Source organism: Podarcis erhardii, assembly GCF_964252035.2.
Source record: "Podarcis erhardii genome assembly, chromosome: 3".
In the NCBI taxonomy this organism is placed as follows: domain Eukaryota; kingdom Metazoa; phylum Chordata; class Lepidosauria; order Squamata; family Lacertidae; genus Podarcis; species Podarcis erhardii.
This window is the reverse complement of record NC_138507.1, coordinates 81,802,869-81,830,113: the sequence shown is the minus strand read 5'-3', so window position 1 is coordinate 81,830,113 and position 27,245 is coordinate 81,802,869. Positions and strand designations below refer to the sequence as shown.

General features: G+C 41.6%; 1 protein-coding gene and 1 long non-coding RNA gene across 4 annotated transcripts in view; one reads left to right on the top strand and one right to left on the bottom strand.

Annotated features, from left to right (window-relative positions):
- PRKD3 (protein kinase D3) overlaps nt 1-15,030 on the bottom strand; it is a 52,528-nt gene extending 37,498 nt beyond the window's left edge. For 2 of the 3 annotated variants that reach the window (XM_081857662.1, XM_081857663.1), the window contains exons 1-2: nt 14,705-15,030; nt 9,646-10,666 (exon numbers count right to left, since the gene is read on the bottom strand). In XM_081857662.1, the coding sequence (XP_081713788.1) occupies nt 9,646-9,936 (291 nt within the window). In that variant the 5' untranslated portion in view covers nt 9,937-10,666; nt 14,705-15,030. The remainder of the gene's footprint in view (nt 1-9,645; nt 10,667-14,704) is intronic. The other variant, XM_081857661.1, reaches the window with a different exon arrangement.
- A 116-nt stretch (nt 15,031-15,146) lies between these two features.
- Nucleotides 15,147-24,888, top strand: LOC309339587. The gene is made up of 2 exons (XR_014155468.1): nt 15,147-15,546; nt 24,315-24,888. It is a non-coding gene; the product is annotated as an uncharacterized lncRNA (long non-coding RNA).
- The last annotated feature ends 2,357 nt before the right edge of the window (nt 24,889-27,245 follow it).

Sequence of the window (27,245 nt, the reverse complement as noted above, 5' to 3'; positions counted from 1 at the left end):
TTTCACAATAGATTCTGTTTGTATTTCCTCCTATCCAGTACCGTCTCTCCCGCCTCCAGTCTCTGGAATGCATCAGCCAGAGCTCTACTCTTTGTTCACCAGCTGTAATTCTCGCTGTAATGGCCCACAGGTGTTTCCTCAGAGCAAGAAGCTGGAGAATCAGCTTTTTAACTGGACTTTAAATAAGCAGCAGAGCAGGTAGCTATGCTCCTTTCTGCTGGGGGCTGGACAAGATGCCCCTCTAGGTCTCTCCCAACTACAGTGCTATGGATTCTACAGGAGTCTTGGGGAGAAAGCAGCTCCCCAAGTAAACTACAAATAAGGAGTGTATGTAGGCAAGCACAGGATCCCAAAAATCTCTAGTTTCAAAAATTCCCACACCTTCTCAGTTAGGGAGTCACATCAAAAAATGATAGTGTTATTAATTATTAAATGAGACAGGGCTGCTTTTTATTTTGAAGTAGGCATTTCAGCCAAAAAGTACAGTGGTACCTCAGGTTACAGACGCTTCAGGTTACAGATGCTTCAGGTTACAGACTCCGCTAACCCAGAAATAGTACCTCGGGTTAAGAACTTTGCTTCAGGATGAGAACAGAAATCATGCGTTGGTGGTGTGGCAGCAATGGGAGGTCCCGTTAGCTAAAGTGGTGCTTCAGGTTAAGAAATGTTTCAGGTTAAGAACGGACCTCTGGAACAAATTAAGTTCTTAACCTGAGATACCACTGTATATGGAAGTTGAAGATGACTCCAGTGTCTGGGGAGGAGTCCAGGAGGAATTTATGCCCTCAGATATGGCAGAAGAGCTTCCAGGTGAGGTCACAGATCCTGTTTAAAGACACAAGCACACTAGCAATGCAATCTTACACTTGTCTGCTGAGAAGTAAGTCCCATTGAGTTCAATGGGGCAAATTTCCAGTTAAGTGTGAATTAAGACTGCAACCTAAAGTTCTGAAAATAAATGATAGCTACCCCAACCAATTACCTACAACTCCATTTCAGCCCGTTTTGTTGCAAGGTATTATGTTATCTTGAAAACATATACCAGTATTCTGGCTTAGCTGATTTATAGACCATGAAGCACATTTCTTAAAAGTGTTGTTTTATAAATACAAGTACCTTATAATATCCTTTTTATATAGAAAGCCTTGCCAAAATTTATACTGGTGAAGCATTAATGAGTGTCACATGAAAACTGAAATTAGACTTGTCTGTGCTCTTGTGATCTATGAATTTAGTAAGCAATGCCTTCTACATTAGAACATTCTATATAAAAATCTATAAATGGTCCATTTCCATTCTATACCTCATTTCTATACCTTCCTTATATTAGTTTATTTATTTGCTCTAACAATTTATTCTATCAGGAACCACTTGCCAAGTAAACTACAAATAAGGAGCCAATGTAGGCAAGCACAGGATCCCAAAAATCTCCTAACTTGAAATAAGGTGGAAGCAATTGTTTTATTGGATAAAATATATAAACAACGATTATTCTCATAACTTGCATTCATACATGCTACTGATTTTCTTTTTGCTTCCTGAAGGTATACTACCTCAGACTCTCAAATTCTGAAGTACATTAGAGTCCATGCCATTATTGAACCAACTATAAGACGCTTCCCAGACATCCCTATTTAGTTCTGTAGGTTTGTACAGTATATGCTATACACAGTTTGAGAGTGGATGCTGCCATGAAAGCACACTCACCACAATTTGTTCAAAACTACAATCTTTAGGGGAAACAAATTCTGCATGTTTGATTGATCACAGCAGCTAAAACAATAAGAGGAATGTGCTTCTTGCATTAAAAAAATAAAATAGAAATCAGCAGTTGTAGTACGAAAAGTATTGAATGACAAATCACTGCAGGTTAAATTAAATGCCTAATTCAACTTTAAAAAGGAAATGATTCTTGCTTAGAATGCAAGCTCAAAACAAGCATGACACTTCTGCTAATTTATACTATGCTTTTAAAATTATTTCACAACTACATACATTCAGCTTTGTCTGCTTATGATTTTGGCAAAAAATATTTTAATTATAAGTATCTAGCAATTTAGATAGATATAAATGCACACACAAATTGCTGAATGCTTGTTTAAGGGGGAAACTTAACATTCATGAGATGAGATGAAAAAGAGATAGGTCATGTCTGAAATGTATTCTTTGCAGATGGCACAGAAGACATTATGATCAAAAAGATAGACAACAATGGAAGGCAGCTTCAAAGACACAGCTAAATGGATAGGGAAGTTATACTCAGACATAAGCAGAAACAGCACACAGAAACAACTTTGATGCAGTGAGATAGATTTTAAAAAGAGTGATGCCTCTGTAGGAGGAGAGAAAGCACTTTTAAAGTATCTGAAAACATTGCATTTAAAGGAAATCTGAGAGGATGAGGCAATCATAAAGACAGCTGTTGTCATATTGGTTCCAGAAAATACGAGATACCAAAAATGTACTTCTTCCGTTGCCCCATTTAAATTACTGAATGAAAATATGTTTCCCACTGATGCTTCTTGATATATTTCCTAAATAATGGTACAAATCTAACCACTAAATTGTGGTTGGTTTACAACTAGAGTATTATTTCATTTTTACAACCAGGCCCTGAATTTGGTTTATCTCATTGAATACATTTTGCATGCTTTCTTCTTTTACCTACAAAGGGAATGCCTCTTAAATATTCCCATATGAAGTCTGCCAACAAGAGCCTATGACATTTTGCACTATTAACAGTGCAATCCTATCAATGGAACCTATTGCAGCTTAAGTATGAGGACATAAGAACCTTTTCAGTGGTCAATTTTGTCTTTTCTTCCTTCCACTGTTGCTCTTTTCTGCTTTACTCTGCCTTGGTCCAGCCCTACTCTCACAAAAGAAGCAAGTATTAAATAAAGATGAAGAGACCATGATTAACAGAACAAAGTGAAGTCTGACAGCTTCTGGGCAGACTAGGAGTTTTGTTTTCAGCAGGTAAAAATGTAATGCCTGTGTCTGGTTGTTGTTGCTGACATATGTCTCAAGAGACAATGGAGTGTGCTTCTGGGGGTGAAGTCAAATCACTATGTTGGAAGCACCAAAGTGACCTTCTCAGGGCGCAAGCCTGGTTAGTTTATATGGAGGTCCTGGGCAGCCCAGACAACAAGACCCCGCTCTCAACCTTGCTGGTATGGTTCAAATAAAAGCAGAGAAATACATTTGGCCAGAGGATGCCAGAAGGAGGCGAACAAATCATATGGACTCCACTCCGGATTTGTGCAGAGTTTACTCCTTAGCCTTTTTTTCTCCTGAAGACGTCCTGCAAGGCAGTGGAAGTTTAGGATCAAAATTTTACTTCTCCTAGATGGGCTACCTTCAAGGTTGATGAGCCCCATCTGTATTTTGTAGGTAGAGTGTAAATATTTATATCTGAGAAATCAAACTGATTCACCATTTACATAGGAAAGCTTCCTTTAATTCAAAAGGCTAGTTCACATGTGATGCTAAAGCATACATGGACAAGTCTGGGCTTGTATGCTCATCCCTCACCCAGGAGCAGGACTTCTCTCAAATTTTCTTTCCATTTCAAAGAATCTTGCCTTAGCAATACAAATGACCCAAGAATTCTAGTTTAAAACAAAGGTTAGTTAAAACAAGCCAAGTTCATAAACCATGGTTTAAAGCTGACTTGTTTAACAATTTTTAAACCAGGATTACTAGCTCTTATGTAAGGCTAAGCCAAAATTCTTTAAAACAGAAAGAAAACTCAGCAGAAATTCTCTTCTTGGACATGTGGAAAGAGAAGAGGGATGAATACACAAGCCCAATATGATAGAGATGTTTGTGTGGCAGATGCTCACATTCAGGGGAAAACAGCATGGAATGGGTAAGGAAGCCATTCCTGTTAATAATGATCAAATACACTTCCCTACCAGAAGAAGTTAGAATGTGAAAAAGTATACAATTCTCCATCTTTTAGAACTAAACTTTTAGTTCACACAGAATGCATCTGTTCACCACATGATAGCACACATTGGAAGGGTAAAATGAAGTTCTGAACTGATCTTCCTTTATGGCCATCCATTTTAAAACCAAATAAAATGCATTTCTATATTTCACATATGCACACCAAGAGCAGGAGAGAGGGGGAGGGGGGGAGGGGGCTGACTCAGAAGATTAGTCTGAGATTAAGGTGAGAGAAAAAGCAAAATTGGGAAGAGTCACATAGCACAGCAGCAGAAAAGAAGCTTACTGGTCTTAAAGACAGCATAATGAGAAATTGTTAATGGATATAGAAATAAGTTTATTAGAAGCAGGTTAACTTTTTGAGAAAGTCAATTAAGGATAAATAGCAGAAGCCAAAAAGCTGCTCTAACAATGCAGGGATGAAGCTGAATCATGAGGGAGAGGCTGGCTAGAAACCAGAAGAATGCAAAATCAGATGAGTGCTGGCAGTTCAAAGAAATTAGAGCACATATAAGATTGGGCAAAAGAGCAGATAATGGAGAAAACCACTTTAAGGGATGCCAGAAACAGAAATGAGAAGATGAGCCATTAAAGGAAACACTGTAGGAGCCATTAGTTAAGATAAGAGAAAAGCCAGAATGCAATGAAAAATGGAAGGCAAATCAGGGAAAGATGAGTAATATAAAACGCTACAGAAATTCTTAGGAAAAACAAATAATACTTGTAACCTAACTTCATGATAATAACAATTATGGATTGGGAGGGTGGGATGGAGAATGAATGGCCAGCTGGCAGATAAAGGCTGACATCCAACAGTTCCTAGGTTTGCATGTAACACTAAGCCAAACCATAGCTTAGTGTCAGTGTGTTGGCTTCCAGAAAGGAGATTGTGGCCACTTTGCTCCTTCTCTGAACCTGCTGGCAGAAGTGTAGTTTAGCTTAGCATTCTGTCTGAACCCCTGTTTGTCTCAGTCCACACAAATCATGAGCTGGAACCAAGGTTTGTTTCTGGTTTACAGCTTGCGGTTGAACTGAGGAGATGGAACATGAGTCCAGGGTCAGACAATCTCCTAAGGCAGTGGTTTCCAACCAGTGTGCCATGGCATCCTGGGGTGCCTCAAATGACAGTCTGGGGTGCCATGGGCAACACTGGCCTCTGTCCCTCTTTCCTTCCCTCCGCCCTCTGATGCCCTCTTGCATCTCTGCCTCCCAAAGGCTTGCACAGCTGTTCGCTGCAGCAGCCCTGGCTACAAGTTTCCCAGGCGAATGGTGTCTCTGGGGCTGGCCAGGGAGTGCTTCCCAGGCCCTTGTGGGGCAGTGTGATGAGGCACCTCTCTTTGGGGCAGGGGAGCAGCTCAGAGACCAAGGACTCCCAAGGAAAGGGGAGAAGAGAGGAGGCTGAGGGAACACTCAAAGGAGGGTGTTCGAAAAGGGGTGAGAGGCTGCCAGCTCTGCAGCCAAGGGATGACATAGCTGGGCTCCTGAGCCGCACAGGGATGCCACAGAAAGAATGTAGTTAGTCAAGGGAGCCATGGACCCCAAAAGGTTGAAAACCTCTGCCCCTAAGGCAAACATGACATAGTTCACAGCACCAGAACCAGAACAAGGGTTGAAAAATCCTTCAAAACAGATTTGATGGGCTGCAGGGAGAAGAGAGGAAGGAGAAGTCCAGTTGCACCAGCCTGCTCACATGACACTCAACACCCAAAATGTTCACACACACATTTTTTAAGCCTCCAATTCTGAAATACCAGATTGCTATCAGGAAAACCCCATTATCTACCACAGTAACAAACAAGGGATTATTAATCACCCTGCACAATTAGGGTATAGTTAAAACTAGTGCAAACTGGAACCTTCCTAATTTACATCTATAGCTTTCACCTTTCAAAGACACAGTTAGGGAGGGAACTTAGTAGTAAAGAACAAGTTTTGCATCTGAAAAGTCCCAAGTTCTGCCCTGGCATCTCCAGGTAGGATAAGGAAAGATTCTGCAGAGTTTCAAGATGAGAGTCACAGCCTGCAAGTGTATGTAGACCATAGTGAGAAATAGATAGCAAAATGTTCTCACTTAGTATACAACAGCTTCCAATGTTCCAGAGAAACATTCATTCCATTTCATTTTGGTTACTCTATTTCCAAGGTAGCCAGCATGCTGCCCCCTAGAAGCTGGACTCCAATCTCCCAACAGCCCTATCTAGTAAGGCTAATGGTCAATTATGGGAGCTGAAGTCCAACTACAGCTGTATGGCAACATGTTAGCTACTCCTGCAGCTACTTTATTATGAGTGTATTTGAATTCAACAAACATTTATATATTACATTGTTTTCCTGTGCCACGTTGATACTTCCTTTTCTCAAAGGTATAGAAACCTGTAGGAAGCTCTGGTGAGTTACGACAGAGAACACTGGAATCAGGTTCAAAGTGTGGGCAGGCAGGTGAAAGCAATAGGAAAATAGAAGAATGGAAAGAAGAGCAAGAGTAGCCAGTGGAGGCGGACAATTGAACTGATATTGGATTGAAATATAGAAGCGAGGAACCTTTTCAAAAAAGTAAAACCAACTGTTGCTACTCAGGCAAATGTACAAAACAAGGATCAGGTTGGAATTTAAGCACTAACTCTTCTGTAGTATTGCCCTCAGAATGCCCCAACTTTGTTCTTGCTAGAACAAAAACAGCTGCAATTTAAATTGCTCTGTTGCACACAAACACCTCAACACACATTACAGAAATATAAATCATGAAAAATGATGGTGAAATAATATTTCTTTACTCCTAAAGGGAACATGGCCTGCAAGTTTCATTCTATGGAGTTCAAGGTAATTGAGACACCATCAAGGCACATTCCTAATTATAAATCAGACACTTGAAGTCTTACATTTTACAAAAAAAAAAAAGTTTCCACAGGATACACAATTCATTTGCATGAAGACCACTCTCATGTAGAATTGGCAGGACTATCCCTGGAATCAATCACAGAGTATGTGTCTAAAAGCAACCACTATACAGGAGTAGCTGTTTATGCATAAAAATTCCTCTACAGACACTGGTGCTCAAAATGGTGACACCAGAGCTAACGTGGCCATGTGTTGTTGGCAGTAGTGTAATCTCACTCCTCCTCATTCAGTGCCTTCCATGGAAGTAAAATGTGAAGAGGAACTGCATAGTCTAGCAGAGAGGTTAAATTTGGGTCACAGAGACTTGGGTTCAAAATGCACTCAGCCTTGAAGATCCCTATGCGATCTTGAGCCAATCACACTCTCTCAACCAAATCTACTTAACAGTGTTGTTGTGAGATCTTGGGAGAAAGGGTGGGCTATAAATACCACACACACAAATGAATATTGAATTACATACATTTTTAAAAACACAAGTATAGAGATGTTATCCCCAGGTCCTAAATTGCAGAAAGTTGACAAAGCAATCAACACCAAGGGAAAAAACCTCTGCCAGCAATGGAATAGGAAAAACAGAGGAGCCGTTAACATTACAGAATTGCTATCAACTCCTTTTTGGTAGAGAAATGCTTTCAAGTTGGACAGTCTTTATATTATACTTGCCTATAATCTGATTTTAAATCTTTGCACTGGGACTTAAAGATGTGCCTCAAAGACCTAGCCAAGGATCAGATGCACTTTTAAAATCTGCCGGTGCTCTTGGAGTAATACTGCCACCTGTGCACCAGCTGCACAAGTACTTATGAAAAAGAAATCCACCACAAATAAGCATCCCTCCTCCCCATTTCCTGATCAGTAGTTTGCTGCCTGGATAGGACATGTGCTCACTCTGCAGCTGATGCTAGCACAATCAGAGCTTTCCTTCACATAAAGCTGTACTAAAGCCAATTGGACAGGACAAGACCAGAATCTGAAGTCCTAGTCATTTTACAGTACAATTGGCTCCCTATATAATGTACTTTTGAGCTTCTGTTGATTCAAGCAGAAGTTGCCAAGAACAGGCAGGAAGACAAACTTAAAAGACTTAAGCAAGAAAGAAAAACATGAGACAAATGTGAAATCAGGAAAATAAGGAAGAGCAGATCAATAAAGTGTTAGAAGATAGTGTACATGTGTGCATACACACAAACTATTCTAAAGGCAGAAATATGGATTAGCCTGCAATACAATGAAATCAAATAAACTACAATAAAAACCAAGCATGCTGTCAAAGTTTGGGCATAAACTAAACAAAATGCTGATGCAAGCTTCTAAACTGATAAAAAAGAAACTATTGTCTAACTGAGAGAGAAAAGAGTTGAATTTCTAAAAATCCAATGTCACTTTAAACTTTTAAAATCCAGGGCAGGGAGGAACAGGCACCTGCATATTAAATTTAATAAGTCTACACAACAGAAACAATTCAGAAAAGCACAGAGTAACTAGAAAATTAAATCATCAATACTCTATATCTATTACTCATGTTGCTTCATTCATTTTCTAAAAGCTGGGCCTGATAGTACATTTTTGATCAAAAAAGAAAGTGTTGGCTGTACTCAATTGAGATCAATTAGTAGCAATTCAACTCAGATTCTATTATCAAGTAGTCAAACCCAATGCAAAATCATATCCTAGTAAGCAACATCAGGTCCTTTTCGCAGGACATGGTATTTTGGTTAATCAGCCACATATTGTGCAATAAGCAGGGCAGATTCACACTACATGGAAAGGAAATTCCAAGCCTTCTACAGCTAGTATGTAGGGGGATCAAAAGCATTCAAGAACAATGCAATGAATTTTCATTCCCCAGTTTTCCAGAATTCCAATGCCCAATTTATTCATGGTACTAGGAAACACACAAGCTGCAGTCTTCCTCATCTGTACAAAAAGCTAGCATAATGCAGATATCTGAGTGTCAAGTTCATACGTGAGAAGCGCCCATTCAAATACCCACTTGCTATGAAGCATTTCTCTATGGTTTTGGGCAAGCCCCCACAACCCTGTTGAGTTGATATATTCTCCCCAATGATTTTATCCAGGGAAAAATTGGGAGTCGACCTTGAATTTCTGCACCCATTTCTTTCTCCCTTCACCATGGGAGAATGTCAGATTTTATGATTTAGAAAATTAACTTCTCTCCACAGTGAGACAAAGGGGGATAACCCAAAACCTATTCTTCTGCAGATAGAAGAGTGGGGGGAGAACCGAATAAGAAACATCTCAGAAATAGAAACAGGCCTTCTTGAGAGTCTGCTCCCAGCATAGATGTGAGACTAACTTACCACTCTGAGCTTCTTAGAAGAAGGAAAAGATACAATATCAAACGTTCTAAACTGTGAGGGTGCTGTCAAATGTAAAAATTTGCTGCTAACACTCAAATTACAAAAGAGGTACTCATACCTTAATGATGAAAAACCTGACATTCATTAGTTCCCTCTGACAAATTATAATGCTACAAACAGTTCAATAAATAAACAATTATACTCTGGGTTCAGAGAAACATTTAACTCCCATGCAGACATTTCTGATTGTTTAAGCCCTCTTCAGGACTTTGCCTGAATATGCTTAGACCTTTCCTAAAGACATTCCTTCTCAGCCCTGGAAGGTCTGAAGTGGAGGTGGCAGACACAGGGAGGATTGCATGCACATCCCCTCCCCACTTTAAGCCTGAAGATATCTATCCCAAGTCCCTGAGGGCAAAAAAAAATGGTGGGAATAATATAATCAAAATCAATAATGTTCTATGTTGTACTGTACCTTTTGATAAACTACGGAGCACACTAGGTCTTTGACAACAGAAAGGGAGAGATCTTGAGCGTCAATTGTAACAGTCTCGCGAGTGAGACCAATCTGCAGCAGGAAGGAGATGCCGTGCACAGAGCCCCTGGAGTTGGTGAGACTTTGTGTGCTGAAGCTGCCATTGGACAGTCGGCCTGAGAGTCCAGATTGTGGACTTGAAGATAAAGAAGGGGTAGGTGGAGCAGCAACATGGGACGCAGATGGGGAAAACTTCTGTAAGGATGGAGGAGAAGATTCGTTTGATGACATCTGACTTGATTTAAATCTGTCAAGACCGGTCTAATAGTCAAGAAAATTCTTTTATTTCTTTATCCTGCAATGTTGCAAGTGTAATTTCACACTTCTCTTTCAAGGTTCAAGGAAACATCCTCATATCTCAGTCATCTTCATTTTTCTTTTCAGTCTGTGCATGATGATGTTTAAGATTATTTTGGCAAGAAGCTATTTTAATGAAGGTCCTCTTTGCACAGCTTCACGTCAGCTGATCAAAAATGCTTTGCCTTTAGCACCACATCCAGATGTTGGGAGAGGCTTACATCATTATGAAATTGTTCTCTTCAGAAACAGAAATAGACATTGTTTTTTCACACAGCCTCTTCATTTCACTACTTCTAGGACAACCTTAGACTTTGCTTCAGCGGGAGGAGAAAAACCTGCTAAACAGCACACTTCGAAGTATTGCACTCAAGGATTCAACTTACAAATTTATGTCAATACTCTTGTTAGTTTTAAAAAATGTGGATAATGTCCTGGATCAAAAGTACTGTCTTCAATGAATTTATTCAACTTTCAGATGTTATTGTTTCATTTAATAGAGATGAAAAAATAAGGTTCCACTCAATGGTCTCTGAGTCGTCATTTTTGGAAGATGTTCATCTTACGAAATGAAGGAACAAAATTTCTACGAATACAAGTACAAGGAACAGAGTTGTTGGGTTCACAGTGGTAGTCTGCAGCATTTTGAAGTGCTAAGTACTGCCTAGTGGAAGGGGGGGAAAAGATACATTTCACACATGCTAGAAATGTTACATAACACCACAATCAATTCTACTTAAAGCAGAAATGATACTGGGAGGCCAAATGCATATGCTACAAACTATTTCTGCTTTAATTTCCTTAATTCATAGATACTTCAATTTATTCTTCTATCTTTTAGGGAGCTGCCATGTATATTATATCAGCAGCAGAAAAATAATATTCAACACACTGATTGCAAAGCTGTTCGATAAAAATAATGCTGCTGTGAAGGGACACTGAAAACAGTTATATTCAAAAAGTCTTAACATCAGGGAGTGGGAGGTCCACAATGAAGGTGTTTGGAATACGGATATATGGAGTAGTTAAATATATGTAGAAAAGTTCACTGAAATTATAAGTGTCTCTGAAACACAGTGCTAAATCCAGGACTGAAAAGGAGTACCTTGTGCTTTCAGTCTAGTGCATGTGCAGTAAAGAGAAAGTGCAAGGAATAGTGCAGGAAAAAGTGGAATGTGATCCCTCCCATCCACATGCATTTCACCCATTTGCAGTTCAGATGTTAAGAGAATCAAGAAGGATTGAAAGTGCATGCTGTGCTTTAGCTGCACTAGCATTGGAAGTCACACACAACATACCTACACTTCCTCTCCTTGTTCAGCTCCTTGTAGCTAACCATTGATAAAGTTCCCACAATGACTACTACTGAATGGTCCAAAGGATTTGTTAAGCACCACTGCTTTACCTACCATAGCTCAATGTTCCTGCAGACTTAAGAAAAGTACGGTGGGTCTCTTCTAAAACAATATGCAATTTCATGTTCATTTTAACTTTTAATTTTCAAAGTTAATTGGCAATGTTTTTGTTTCAACCTTTCTGAAGAAGTGCTAATATAATTTCTAACTAACGCATCAGAGGTATTTTCATTAGTAGCCATTTTGTCTAAGACACAAAGGAAAACCAGGCATATATTACTTTACAAGGTATTTGGCATAGAAGTATGCTAACGCTAGAAGAACAAGACTGCAGATATATCAAATCCTAAATGCTGATTCAATTGGTACTATATACAATGTTAGAACAAGCTTCTCTTTAGCGGACTAAGTGACAAAGCTACGTAGTGTTAGCAGAAAAGATTGTAAATTCTTAAATGTTTCACAAACTGATTATGAATTATTACATTTCAAGGCCTCTAAAAAATGGCACATCCCTTTACAAAATATAACTACAAAAGTAGCTGCCAGAGAAGCATATTTGTGCAACTGCCAGTGAAAACTCCAGCAAATCCAGAGGTGAAAATCTGAAATATCAGTGTTTTGTAAGTAACAAACTACTACTTGGTGTCACACTGTTCTAGAAAATATGACAAACTCTACACAGTGAGTCTGGCCAACAGGGGAAAGACATGATTTTAGCAGTGGTAATCTGAACTGAATAAAATGTAAGGAGCCAGCTGGAGGGGTGGAGGCTGCAGTAACTGAGGTGAGAATGGAGGAAGATATAGAGAGCTTTTTAGTGGTAAATGCAAAGAAGTGCCTGGTGAATCTTACTGCAAATTCATTTACGAGAGCACTGTTAGGATTATTGAACTCAGTGTCATTTCTCATTGGCATGGCAATATCAAGTTAATAAATGGATGAACGAAAGAAAGGAGGAATGCACTGTGTCATTTAAATTAACAATTTCAGAATGCTTCTTCAATTACTACAATTTGCTCCAGTTTAAGTACCATGGTTATTATTGCAGCAGTTTTAACTTTGGGAAAAGAACTCCCAAGTGTAAGGACCAAATAAAAAATAGTTAAGCAAGAAAGTTAAGTGGTCAAATAAAGAGAAATTGCTAGAAATGGGGTCAAGAAAGAGTTTGCCTACATCATTCCAAGATTTACTCTTACACCTAAAGGGACTTTCAGTGCAGCTCTAAACCTTGTACAAGCTAATTTGGAGTATGAGATGAAGAACCACAATGATCAGACTATACATTCAATTTAGAAATGGCTCTCTTCCACTTTCTAAATTGCAATAGCAACCAAAACTGACTCATTCACGACTAAAGACATGATTAACTTAGGGAACATCATTTTGTAACCATTCCTAATTTCTTCAGAAAAAAATCAGCTAAATTTCAAAGAATCAGTTGCAAAGTCAGAAGCTAGCAAATCCTTATGTAATCACTCTAGTTCATATCTTGATCTATTTGCCCTGCTATTTGCCTTTGCCTAAACTACTTTCAAAAGCCACAAGTAGGCTTCCATATTTTCTTTCTTCACACTCATCTGCTGGCAAACATGACATGCCCAGCATTCTGTTCAAACCTTGGTGCAGCAGAAGTCGTCTTCATAGTTGCAGCTCTGTAGCTGGGAGGAAAGATGGCTGTTGTTTGATTGCTATGCCTCAGTCACAAGGCAGACAAAGTGGCATGGGAGGCAGAGAGTGTCCTTAGCCACTATGAGGCCAAGGCACCTAGAGCAATAAAGAGTGGCAAGGAGCCACTCAAGACCAAACCTTCAATGGCAGAGGAAGGGTGCCGACAACTATTTTTTGCCCTGATTATTCTGGAAGCTTTTCCTAATGTTCCTAAAGCTGAAACACGTAGCAATCAAAATGCAGCACTATGCCAGCTGCAGGGAAATAAGTTTTACAGTAAAGACGTGCCAGTTAACAATGGGGCTGTGCAGACCAAAATTATGCAAATTTATTTGAAAGAAAGTTGGAATTCAACAATTCTCACTTTCTAGAAAGCATGCACTGGATGCTTTAGTTTTTGGGAAGGTACTTGGCACACTGACAGGCTACTGTACTCTATACTGCTGAACACATTGTGGACCTAACTGCAACAGATGCAACCTATCCAAAAGGGAACCCCCTTTGTTAATAAAATCCGGTGTGTAAATGTCGGGCTTAAAGTTAAAAGATCAGAAAGAAAGGTTTCAGCAACTGCAGACACCAGCTGAAAAACACAGCATTCCAGTGCACTGCGGTCCTTTTTGCAGTTTAGACACCCTGATAGCCTCTGGTAAAGCCAAACTATCAGCAATTGCCATAGGGAACAACATAATCCCCATGTGGTTTGTGGGTGTCAGGCACAATTTGAACTGACTCACTTCTTTCTCTATTTACACCTCCATTGCTCCCCAAAGCTACATTTCCTGCTTCCTTATTATGAGATTACCATCAATTCCCAAAAGCCCTTCACTAAGTGAAAAACTCTTAATCACACTCTTCACACTAACTATTATGCTTAGCAAGCCAGTTACATGTCCCTGTGCTTGAGGACATTTCCCCCCATTGAAATTAGCAGTTTACAACTTTTTTTTTTTTTAAAAAAGCACTGAAGTGTTGCATGGGTCACATTAAAGCCACATGGGCATCTTTACTTAATTCCCTCGCAATCCAACAGGTTGCCAGCCTGAGAACTTGCTGCGGGGAGTGGGGAGATTGGTCATTCCCCCCGCCAGATCCCTCTCACCAGCGTTTTGAAGCCTCCTTTGCAGCACTTCAGGCAAAAGCTGGTGGCCAGATTAAAACTCCAAAAGTCGTGGGGGCGTCAGCTGCAGAGGAGGCGAGGATGAGGACGGGAGCGCGTGGCTCTCTTCCATCCCGGGGCACCGACTGCTCTGGGCGAGAAAGAATTTGCTTCAGAAAGAAGGCGAATCCAGCCCCCCCCCCCCGGAAGATGGGGCAGCCTCGTCGGGAAGCATCCCTCACAGCTGGGGGGGGGCAGGGATGATGTGGCCTTCAGGGAGTCACCGGCCCCTCCACATCTGGGCACACCCGGCCTCCTCTTGACCCCCCCCCACCTCCGTTGACCACAGCTGGATGGTCAAGGCGGGAGGAGGGAGTCGCTTGGGACTCAGCCCGAGCCTGGCGCCCCCGCTGCCCTCGCTTCGCCTCCCCGCACCCCACCCACCCGGGAAGGGCGGTGTTGCCGCCCCCGGCGCGACCGGAGGAACTTTCCACGTTGCCCCCTCTGCCCATTCCGCCTCCTCCCGCCCTCGGACTCCCTCTCTTTCCCCTCATCCCTCCAACTCCCGACCACTCACTCGCGTCTCGGCGAAACTCCGTCTCCTCCCGGGACTGGGCGGTTTCACACGCATCTCATTACCGCCGCTCCCACTTCGAGCGACACACCATCTACTGTACATACACACACACACACTGAGAAGCCTCAGCCGCCCGAGGTGGGACAGGAGGAGTGGGGTGGAGGTGGGAGGGGGTGGCCGAGAGGCATGCTGGGAAGGGGAGTTTTTCCTCCCCCTCCTCCCTCCTGAGGTGAACGGCGCGGGGAACTACAACGACCGCGGGGCCACTGCGAGAGCGAGGCGAAGAGGCTGAGACGGCGCAGGCGCCGGGCTGCCGGACAGAGTTTCCGTTACTTCTAGTGCCTGTGGCGGTTGGTGTTCTGAACGGCTATAAGCGCGAGGGAGCGTGAGGGGAGCGGGGAGTGGAGGGAGTCGCTGGAAGAGGCGGAGGAGAAAAGTAATGAGCGGCAGAGGGAAACGGGCGGGATAAGGGAGCTGGAGGTGCACCAAATTAAAAAAAAAAAGGAGGTGGGTGAAATGTGGACCAAACGTGCGAGGGGGAACCGCAAAGTTTTGATTTTGTTCAGGACTTTGGTTTGAGGCAGGCGCCCCGCCAAGGCTCCGTCACGTTATTGCTGCTCGGGAGAAGCTCCTCTGGTGAAGGAAGCCAGAAAGCGGCGCTCGGCTCGTTCCCGTCCCGAATTCCAAGCGCATTGGATCATCCCCTTCTCTTCCGAGCATCTACCAAAGTGCCTTCGCTTCCCCTGGACTGCCGCGTTGAGGGCAAGCTAAATCCGTGGTCATTCGAGATCCTTTAAAAAAATGGTGTTCCCCCCCCCCCCACACACGAAAACAACCCAGAGGTTTTATGCTTACATTTATGTCGTTTATTTTTTTATTTTATTATTTTTTGGTTCCTTCTTAAATCTCAAAAAAATTATTTGGTTTTTCAAATTAAAATTTTACAGAGATATAGCAAACATAAATAATAAAAACAAGATTATAAGGAATCCCCTAGACTTCCATCCTCCCCTTTGTGGGTCCTATTATTCATTCTTTCCTCCCGCATCTTTTATGATAATCCAAATCCTTTACCTCTTCCATTATGTCCAGAATTCAACCTTAAACTACAAGTGATATTTCAATCCTGCTAACGATTTTACATTTATGTCATTTATTAATGCTTGGCTCATAGGCCATTCACATATAAGATAACCTAGCAGTATAAAATACTGCAATAAAAATCACATTGCTGCCTGGAAGAATCCTACGTAAAACCTACTATCTTTACAATACTACATTGATCACATGTAACCTATATAGAACTTAGCATATTAAAAGCGTAAAATTTAATATATATATTAAAAGATATTATGGTTAAATAAGAGCACCCCCAAAGCAGTCAGCTGCAATCTCCTTAATAATAACCCTTGCCCAGATTTTCATTGGTTGCTAGGGCAAAGAGAGAGAGACCTTGTGGGTTATCCTGCAATCAGTGTCCCACAAGGTCTCTCTCTTTGCCCTGGCAGCAATGAAAATACATTGATGCAGTTCACTTCACAGCCACAATAGGAAAGGCTTTCCAATAAGCCAGCTCTTGTTGCACTCCAGGGTGACAGAACTGTGCCGGGGCCAGCCCTGCTATTAGGCAGAGTGAGGTGGCCGCCTCAGGCGAGGGAGGAAGGGAGTGCATGAGAAGGCTCAAGGCTAACCGCTATCTTGTTGTTTTACACTAAGATAAGATGGCCCAGACATGTCCATTACAACACTTCCATGCACCTGCCCATAGAAGGAATTGTTGGATGATGAGAAAAGGCTCGGTGTTAGTCATGGGATCCATTTCTATATGTTTCACTCTTTCCTTTTTCCTCACAAGTTTGCACAGATTCTGTGCGCATTTTTACTTTTGTACACTGTGACTTCTGTTCTTTCACCTGATGAAAAGCAAGGGTGGCAAAATTTAATTGGCAGGTTAATCATCCCACAGTGTTAGCCGTGGACCTAAAGAGCTGCTTGGGCTCACATCAGGAGCCTGCACTAGCCCAGTGTATTTTTTATTTGAACAGCCGACCCCATGCCATCACACAATTTCGAACAGCCTTTGAAACACTTTTCAGCTTCAAAAGCAATTTGTCATATGGCGGAGGGCTGTTTAAGAAAGGCAAGTCTAAAGCAACCTTGGAATCATGGAACTAGCTTGGTGGTTTTCTGGATCATGGCCATAGCTGCAGGCCACATTTAATTAGTGAGAGAAATCTTTAGCCAACAAGGTTGCAAGCCTTTCTTTTTTAGGCTTTTTATTCTCTTAAGGTAACAGTAATTAGGAATGAGCAATATTAAAGATGTTTGGGTTTTTTACCCCATCTAACAATGACTGGAGGCTTTGTTTAATACATTGTAGGGTATCTTAACTTTTCCTTTCCTATCCCATATAGATTCTGATGTTTTGATAATATGCCCATTTATTTACATCTAATCCATTAAAATACAAATTGCAAACCAATTCCCAATTATTAACAGTTGAAATACCTTACAGAAAATGAAAGTAGGCAAATATAACTTTGTTCATCCTCATGCCTATGGCTGTATTTGCTCTCCTAGAAGTCTAAATTCAATGGCAAAAATCATATTTGCAAAATATAACTGAGTTTTTCTTGTGGGTGCATTCTGCAACATGTCATTGGCCTAATAATACAGTATTGCATTAGTGGTGGATTTATACTGACCTATCCACACATCGTTCAGCTTTACTAGTTGTTCTGTGGGGCTTCCCCAGTGGTGCTTCCCCAGTGTTACTGGATTATTGCCATCTGAAGGGGCACTCTTGCACTATAGTGCAATGAAAGCAGACAAAAATAAACTGGAACATTTGTGTGTAAAAGGTTACAGGATTTCAGCAGGAAGATACAGGACATGCACCAATTGAAAATGAAGCAGTATGTGTGCCCTAAAATGTTTGCAGGAACAAACAAAATTGAGAGCAGTGTTTTGTTTAGCCAACCCAGTACCATCATGAACACAAAGCATTGTGAACGCACAATTTAAAAAAAGACTTCCAGAGGACCCCCCAAAATATCAGTATTATACCATTTTTCTCACAAATATGTCACACATAGGTAAGCAAAGAAAAAGAATGGAGAAAGTTATGATTTTTTATATTCCAAGGAACTTGGAGGGGAGAATACTTTATTCCATTACATTCCACAGTCCGAGATCGTTTACAAAGCTATGTTGCAACCATACAACCAGATAATTTGCCTAGAATTTATCACTGTTGAAATCCCGATGTATTTTAAATAACATTTGTAGAGGCATGTTGCTTTGTACATTTAAAAGTGAATGCCTTCTGGGCTCATTTTAATGATGTATGTTCAATGAACAGATGTTATTGTTGCTGCTAAAGTGCTATGCTAAATAGTTCGGAGCAATCTTTGTTTCTTTTTTCACCCTGAGTGTGGCTCCCACACACCAGCATTTGGAACATCATCAGGGTCGGTTGTATAAACAGATTTAAAGGCAAAAGCTGGATTCAGTATTTTAAGCAAGCTCTCTTGTATACAGAGCATATTTTCCAGCAACTCCCAAATGTATATCAGTTTATGAATAATAACAGATGGATATTGGGTATTACTGCAACCATTTTGGGGCTGCAATTAAGCTTCTTTGTAAAGCTTAGCTATATAACATCCACTAGATTCAATGCTTCTTTAATTTGTTCCTCTAAACTATGCTAGCTGCTTTTTCATAGGTTAGAACTGAGAGTGGATTAGGTAAAATCATTATTAATAGTCTGTAAAATAACACATCCATTTGGGATGTTTGGCTATTTTCTGATTCTGCATTACTAAACCAGAGGGGACATTTTGTTTTTACTATTAAATCTCATTGTAGCTTTTGATCACCTTTATATGTAACTGTAAATGCAGAGCTCATGTATGTGCTTATACTGTACAATGTAACTGAAATCATGCTACTTATTAGGACACTGATGATTTAAATTCTTTGGTGGGGTAGCAAGAAATTTATCTTTGGGTAAGCTCACTCTCCATACCCTCTTGCACACATAATCTTCAATCAGATCCCTCATTCTTGCAGCTGTCTCTGGCGGACAATCTGCCACAAGCCAGCAGACACATGCATCCAATCAGCAATCATTATCTGTTTCCAGGCCCCACCCCATCCCCATGAGGTTGGAAAACACATTTTTAACAAGGAATTCCTTTTCATCCATTGAAATAGTGTCCAGGACTGACCACATAAGATGTTGGGACACAACACTCCTCCATTTAACAATCTTTCCCCCGATTGGTAATGGTAGTGAATCTGGAGTCCTATAGACTACATGTTAGGATTAAGTCCAGGTGGATGTGAGCAAACACCCCCAGACAATCCAGTTGCATTGTTTTGTATTTTGTCTCTTTGCAATTTTGTGTCACACAAGGATGAATGAGATCAGGAGAGCAGCAGGAGTACAGTCAAAGGCCATAACAAATTATAATAGTAAATGTAATATAATTATGTGCACAGAGCACCTACAGGTGAAAAGATTGCAAGCCTTGCCTGTTAAAAGTATGATTTGGCGCCTTGTTGCAAACAACAGAAAGTCCAATATCCTAAAGACTCAGGAATCAAATAAACATAACTCCAAATTGTCACAAGATTTTATGGGGGGAACTAGTAATGATTTGATCACTGGAACTACAAATACTAGGGCATTTTTGCTTCCAGAGCTGGCAAAGTCTGAGCGGTTAGTGAGGGCTTCCCATTCTTTCCAACTTCCCTAGAATTATTTCTTGTCAAGCACACTTCGTGCTAAACCTGACCACTATGTGGTAGTATTAGCATTAGCACTGGGAACAAATATTTCCATCCATATCTGAAAATGTACAGTTGCTCAACTCTGTAATAACATTATGAAGTGACTTGTCAAGTACTTCAAACATACTTGGTAGCAGTGTTATATTTTCACAGAGTTATGGTTAACCTATTTGTTTGTGATTTCACATCACTGAGGTTTATGTCAATGGTTATTTCACAATAATACTTGCTCATTTACCTACCATTCCCTTTTGTGGCTGCATATTTTTTTATTTAAAAAACCATAAAGCAACCATAATCCCTGCAAGTTCTAATACAATTATTTTTCTACTAAAACATCACTCACTTACTAAAGGACTTGGTAATAACTAAGTATATTACTGTGAGTGGTTTGTCATCAAATAATATTCTGCCACACCCCTCCATCAAACTATATCACCCTTTCTATTGTGGAAAAAAGTGCCAATGTCACTTTCCTGGTTAAGGAGGTTCTAGTACTGTTAATACAACAGCTAGATTCCTTCCTGTATTCAAACATGGATGTATGTGTATGTATCATACTGTACTGGAAAAATACTTCACTAAGGCCATTATTTGCTAAATATCCAAGATTCCAAATGTCTAACCCTGGTTTCTTTCAAATCTAGTTGTACCTTGGAAGTCGAACAGAATCCATTCCAGAAGTCTGTTCGACTACCAAAACTTTCGAAAACCAAAGCACCGCTTCTGATTGGTTGCAGGAAGCTTCTGCAGCCAATAAGCTATGGAAGCCCTGTCAGATGTTCAACTTCCAAAAGAATGTTCGAAAACCAGAACACTCACTTCAGGGTTTCGATCGTTCGGGAGCCAAAATGTTCAAGAACTAGGCTGTTTGAAAACCATGGTACGACTGCACTTCCTTCCCCTTAAAAACCCTGCAGAGGTTATCCTTTTCTGCTATCCTTATTGCAACTCTACTGTGGCACGTGCTAGCCAGAAGAGATCCATGATACTATAATGTACAGTGGTGCCTCGCAAGACGAAATTAATTAGTTACGCAAGTTTTTTTGTCTTGCGATTTTTTCGTCTTGCAAAGCACGGACTTTGGAAAAGCTTCAAAAATCACCAAAGTCTTCAAAAACCTCAAAAAAGGCTACCACACCGTGTGCTATGAGTTGCTCCTCGAAGTGAATGCACAGTTTTAAGAAAAAGGAAACAAACTTGCAAGACAAAGGAAGCAAACTCGCAAGACGTTTTCGTCTTGCAAAGCAAGCCCATAGGGAAATCCGTCTTGCGAAGCAACTCAAAAAATGAAAAACCCTTTCGTTTTGCGAGTTTTTCGTCTTCCGAGGCATTCGTCTTGTGAGGTACCACTGTAATCTACAATAAACCTGAGATAACACTTTAGAAAAGCAAGCATGGCCATCTCTGCAACTTGCTCTGAAAGTTGGAGCCAGTACAAGGAAGTATCAGTCAATCCTTGTCTGTTCAAATGGAAGAGTTATTGTCTTCTTGTTTGTTTTTCTTAAGTTCCTTGGCATTCCCCCCCCCCCCCACAGAATTCTATTTCTGCATCCTTCTGTTTGAAGTCATCCCAATCCTTTTTGGCAGCACATTGTTCTTTGCAGTCTCAGCAGTCCTTGTGGTGAACCTTTTGTCTGCCATCCCCAGTTGCCTCTGGTACCCACAGAGCTCTTGCCAGGTTGCAACATCACAGCTTCAGTGTGACTACATACAGAAAGCTACTTTGTTACTTCCAGTGAAGAAAATCTCCACTTTAACTGCTGCCCGAGCTACTTTGCAAGATAAGACCTTTCCAGACAAAGGTCCTTTCTTGTGAAGGTAATATCGTTTTCTCTGAGCTTTTGACTCGTTATAGTCACATCCATCCTCATGTAATGGAACAGAGCAGGAAAAGCCTTGCTGGCAGAGAATATTCAGCAATTATTTATTCCAGAAGATCCCCCTTGCCTGGCAGTCTTGACAGACCATCAGCCTTTGCCCCCTGCTAATGGCCCATCCAGCTTGCTCTGCCAGCTGGCTTGGTTCCTTAGCATAACTAAATCCAGGGGGGTTCTGTGTTTGGCAAAGTTTAATCAAACCTGGATTAATAACATGTTTAGGGGGATCTAGCCCTCCTCAAAAAACTCATTACAATATTCTATTTTTTATGCATTCTTCACCATTATCAGTTTCTGAGTATATGATCGAGCTTGCCTCTGTGTGTGTAGAAATGACCTTTTCTCTTTCTTCCCACCCTCTTAAAGATTTACATATTAATTTAATAAATTAATGTTTTTAGAAACCATCATGAAGCTATTCAGGGAGACACTGCTTGAATACAGTGAAACCAGAGGCAAAATCTATTATAATGTAAAGTTATTTAAATATTTACAGACTTCTGTCTCCTGATGCAACATCTCTTTGTGCACAGATATCACCACTGCCAGGCAAGACTGCTTTTACCCTATGCTCTGACAATATGAACCCCTTGCTTTCCCTTGAAAACCAACCCAGTATTTCACAACACAACGGTTCCACTAACTGCCAAGCAACAAAGAAGAGAGTAGCCATGGGAACATCACAGCCTAAGGCTATCTTGGCCAAGCTGGTGCCCCCCAGATGTTTTGGACTACAATTCCCATCAGCCCCAACTATCCTGACTGGGGCTGATGGGTATTGAGTCCAAAATGTCTGGAAGGAACAGGGTTGGCAAGGGCTGGCCCTTAGAACTGCCCTCACACCACTGACCCTTTCCCCATATTATGCATTTCAGTCTCTTGTTTCCCTGTGCAAGACAAATGGCCCTTTAATTGTTCCTCATATACATCATGAACAGATCACCAACAGTGGCTTTCTGAGAGCCTTCCCTTTATTACACACCTTAGTTACTTTGAGAAGCATGGCAAACTTTTTCCCATTTCAGTAGTGCAAGTTGTATTGAGCTGCTTCCACAGTGGGCATTTACTGTGGAAATACCTACACTTTGTTCACTTTTTACAAGGCATCTACACAGTGCCATGAACAAAACATACCTTTCTTACTTTTTTCTCTGTTCAGCTTCCTTCCTCTGACTCAAAAAGAGTTAAGAAAAATCCAGCTTTTTAAACTCAGTGCAATACCTGCAAACTTTCTACTGTTGTGGGTGGTCTTTCATGCTCTTATTTGGACTTCCATAGATTGCTCTAGCTAGTCATTTCCTTTATGGACTGCCTCTCAGCTTTATCACTTTATCCCTTCCCTTTCCAAATAGCAGTACCGTTACATCTATTTCTCCCTTTGCCCCCCAATTTCAGCAGGCAGGGATTACGATCAGAAATTCAGTAACAAATACTTAACAAAATATACACACACAAAAATCCTAATGAAAGTCACATATCCCAAAATAATCCAGTGCTGGAGAAAAGGTGCAAGAAGTCTGAAAGCAGAGCTGCTATTTCACTTCCAGCTTAAAGTAGAACAGAAATAATTACTGCTAAATTGTCCACATCTGGAAGCCCCCTCGGTTGCTATGATACAAATAGGTTGGAGATAGCTCCCACACTTCGGCTCTTTCATGTTGTTCTTCCTCTATTAGATGGAAGTGAAATTAAAATGGTCAGCTCACATGGAACTTAGTGTAGCATTGTTCCTTATAACAATCCCACAGTGTCTCTCCCTTTGTCCCAGGTCCTAAATTACATTGCTTTTGAACTGTTTAATTTGCTTAGGTTTTATTTTGTGTGTAATTCAAGTCGCACTATGCATAAACTGCTTGCAACATAGTTTTACATAAAAGTGGCTGTCAGTGCAGCCCTGTCCTCTGTCTTCACAGAGGAAGATATGGGGCAGATCCCAGAGCCTTAACTAGTTTATGCAGGCAGGGAGTCTGAAGAACAGAAGCAGACAGTGATGATAAGAGATGAAGGTCTAGGCCTAACAGACAAAATAAACACTGAGAAATCACTGAGACCAGATATGAACTCAAATGTGAAATTGCTGATCTTCTTTAAAAATGTGTAACTTGTCCTTCGGGTCAGCCTCTATACCTGAGGACTGGAAAGTGGCCAGTGCAGCACAATTTTCTAAAAAGGGATCCAGGTGGGATTCTGGAAATTGCCGGCTGGCTAGCTTAACATCTGTCCCAGGAAAACTGGTGGAAAGTACCGTTAAAATAAAATAACCAAGCATATAGAAGAACAAGCTTTGCTGAAGCAGAGCCAGCATGTCTTCTGCAAGGGCAAGTCTTGCCTCACTAACTTGCAGGCAGCAAAGGGACAGTAACAGCACAAATGTAAACATCTACTCACTCATAAATGTTGTATTTAATTCAGTGTGGCTTGTTCCCTGGGAAGTGAGGTTAGGACTGCAGCTTAAAGTTTCCTTCTGCAAATTTCCTTATGGTAGCTTATCATAGGATTCAGGCCACTGTGAATTAAATACTTTATAGCATCAATAATTGTTTTGATATCCAAGTTTAGAACAATCATTTGGTTCCCCAGATGAAAATTTATTTTCTGTTGTATGTGCTTGTGGCAATGTAAATTATCACTTCCTGATAAGACACGGAGGTGGTTTGAGGTTTCCTGCAGTGCACTTGTCTATTGAAACTGAAAGGTTATCTCTGCCTAGTCTCAGTTCATAGAAAGAAAAGAGAAGTGAATGAATGAATTATATCTTCTTACCCATAGAGTTCACAGCTATGGCATGAACTGTGTTTGCAAAAAATAGACTTAAACAGCAGTACAGTCAAGGGCCCCATTGATTTTAATTAGGAATCCATCAGTGCATGCATTTAAGTGTCCCATTTAAATCAGTGGGATGCCGAAGCACTTATTATGCTGTTTAATTTTAGGTACCATGTGCATCCACAGCAGTGACCAGAGGAGGAATGAAGCTGGGAAGAGCACAGAAAGAAGAAACGCCATGGCACACCTGCATCAGATGCCTTCATCTGCCCCATCTGTAATAAATATTTCACTCCCATATCAGTCTCTACAGTCACAGCAGGTGCTGTAACTCTCCAATGGTTTGACTTCACCCCCAAAGGCAACTCTTCCATTGTCTCCTGAGACAGACAGATGCCAACCAATCTCACTGATTTTTGAGCCTGCATGTGATATTCAACTGCAGGTCTGCCCTTTGCTATGTGTCATACAGCAGTGTGATGTAACCTCCAGGACTCATATTATCAGCAAATCTTGACTACACCTACAGACAGGGATGATAGAAAATTCTAAACTACAATGTATTTAGAACTATGAATATAAAATATGTTTGTTGTAGGAGTTGTTTTGTTCAGTATCCATCAGGTGGCACTGTAACATTACATTGAACAGCAATCAAGCAAGGTATTTTGAAAGCTCAATAATGTTTTGTGCTAGTTTTCTACAAAAAATAATTAAAAATAATTTTATCATTTTCCATCATCTGTTCGTACTTGCAAATTGTGTTTCTTTTTATTCTCTACTGGCTTATTGTTTTGATTATAGTTTGTATAAGAAAACTTGTTTTTAAGGCGATAGGTTCAGGGCTGGCCCGGGAGTGGGCTCTAGCCAGCAGAATGGCTGGGGCAGGTTCCACTAGGGGGATGCGCTGGGACACCCAATCTTGGTAATCACGGATAGGAGGAGTTATGCTAGGACCAGACCATGTCATTACCGAGGAGGCAAGTTTAGTCATTGTTTGAAGACTCTCCCTGCCTCCAGGCCTGGTCCTGACCAGAAGGATACTGGAATCAACAAGGGTGACCCACATGACCTTAAGGTGCTGCTGTGTAATGCCAGGTCAATGATTCACAAGACCACCGCCATCCATGACTTGATCGTGGATGGTGGAATTGACCTGGCATGTGTAACAGAGACTTGGTTGGATGAAGCAGATGGGCCTGTCATTGCCGCTGTTTGTCCACCAGGTTTCTCTTATGCACAGCAAGCCAGGACATGTGGGTGGAGAGGGAGGGTTGCAGTGATTTTTAGGAAGTCATTAGTTTGCACCAGGCGTCCTATTGGGAAGACCCGATTTTCTGAGTGCATGTTCTGGAAGCTGGGCAATAGGGGCAGTACAGGATTCCTTTTGGTGTACTGACCTCCCTGCTGCTCCAAGGATTCCCTGCCCGAGCTGCTTCAGGTCATGGCAGATGTTCTTCTGGAGACACCTAGTTTGGTTGTCCTAGGGGATGTTAACATCCATGCTGACACAACCTTACAAGGGCCACTCAGGACTTCGTGGAAAGCATGGCCTCCATGGGGCTGTCCCTGAATAAGCTGTGGACATGCCTTAGACCTGGTGTTCACCTCTTTGGACGTGGGTGATTTGACAGTAAGTAAAAGTGAAACAATAGAAGTGTCATGGTCAGATCACTTCCTCGTGCAACTAGACTTCTCCGCAATCCTTCCCCTCCGCAGGGAGGTGGGACCAGTTTGGATGGTCCGCCCCCACCACTTAATGGCTCCAAATGATTTCCAGAGAGTGGTAGGGGATGTTTTATCTCATATTGATGGCCTCCCTGGTGACACGCTGGAATGTGGAGTTAACCAGGGCTATCAAGTGTCTGGCTCCTCTCCAATGACATGGAGCCTGGATGGCCCCGTGGTTCTCCCCGGAGGTGAAGGTGATGAAACACTCCCTGAGACGGCTAGAGCGCCGGTTGCAGAAAACTCATTCTGAATTAGATCGAACACGGGTTAGAGATCAACGTCAAGCCTACCAAGTGGCAATAGAAATTGTGAAGAGGAGCTTTTTCGCCGCCTCTATTGCATCTGCAGAAAATAACATCAGGAGACTCTTTCAGGTGGTTCACAATTTAACCGAACCACTGTTGCCATCAGGGCCTGGTGAGGACCCCAAGATATCCTGCAATGATTTTGCTCAGATTCAGAAAGAGGTAGACTCCACTGTGGGAGCAGGGCCAGGGAGGGAGAGTGCTAGAGTCCTGTCTAGTCAAATTGTGTGGGATCTATTCCAATCTGTTACCTACAAGGATGTGGGCAGGCTGCTTAAACAAGTGAAATAGGTCACTTGTCTTCTTGATCCTTGCCTACCCTGGCTCATGAAAGTGAGCCGGGAAGGGCTGGACGATGGGCTCTGCAGGGTGATGAATGCTTACCTCTGGAAGGGAGCCTTCCCAGACCCACTGAAAGAGGTGGTTATTAAACCGCTTCTTTAAAAAGTTACCCCTGAATGGGGTAACTGTGCCCCTGAAGGACCAGATGCGAAGCCTGGGAGTCATTTTGGACTCACAGCTGTCCATGGAGGCACAGGTTAATTCTGTGTCCAGGGCAGCTGTCTACCTGCTCCATCTGGTATGCAGGCTGAGACCCTACCTGCCCTCAGACTGTCTCATCAGAGTGGTACATGCTCTGGTTATATCCCGCTTGGATTACTGCAATGCGCCTTTAAAGGTGACTTGGAAACTACAATTAGTCCAAAATGTGGCAGCTAGACTGGTGATTGGGAGTGGCCGCTGAGACAATATACCAGTCTTAAAGGATCTTCACTGGCTTTCAGTACGTTTCCAAGCACAATTCAAAGTGTTGGTACTGACCTCTAAAGCCCTATATGGCTTCAGCACAGTATACCTGAAGGAGTGTCTCCACCCTCGTCTTTCAGCCCGGACACTGAGGTCCACTTCTGAGGGTCATCTGGCAGTTCCCTCACTACAAGAAGTAAAGTTACAAGGAACCAGGCAGAGGGCCTTCTCAGCAGTGGCGTCCTCCCTGTGGAACGCCCTCCCATCAGATGTCAGGGAGATAAAGAATTACACAACTTTTAAAAAACATCTGAA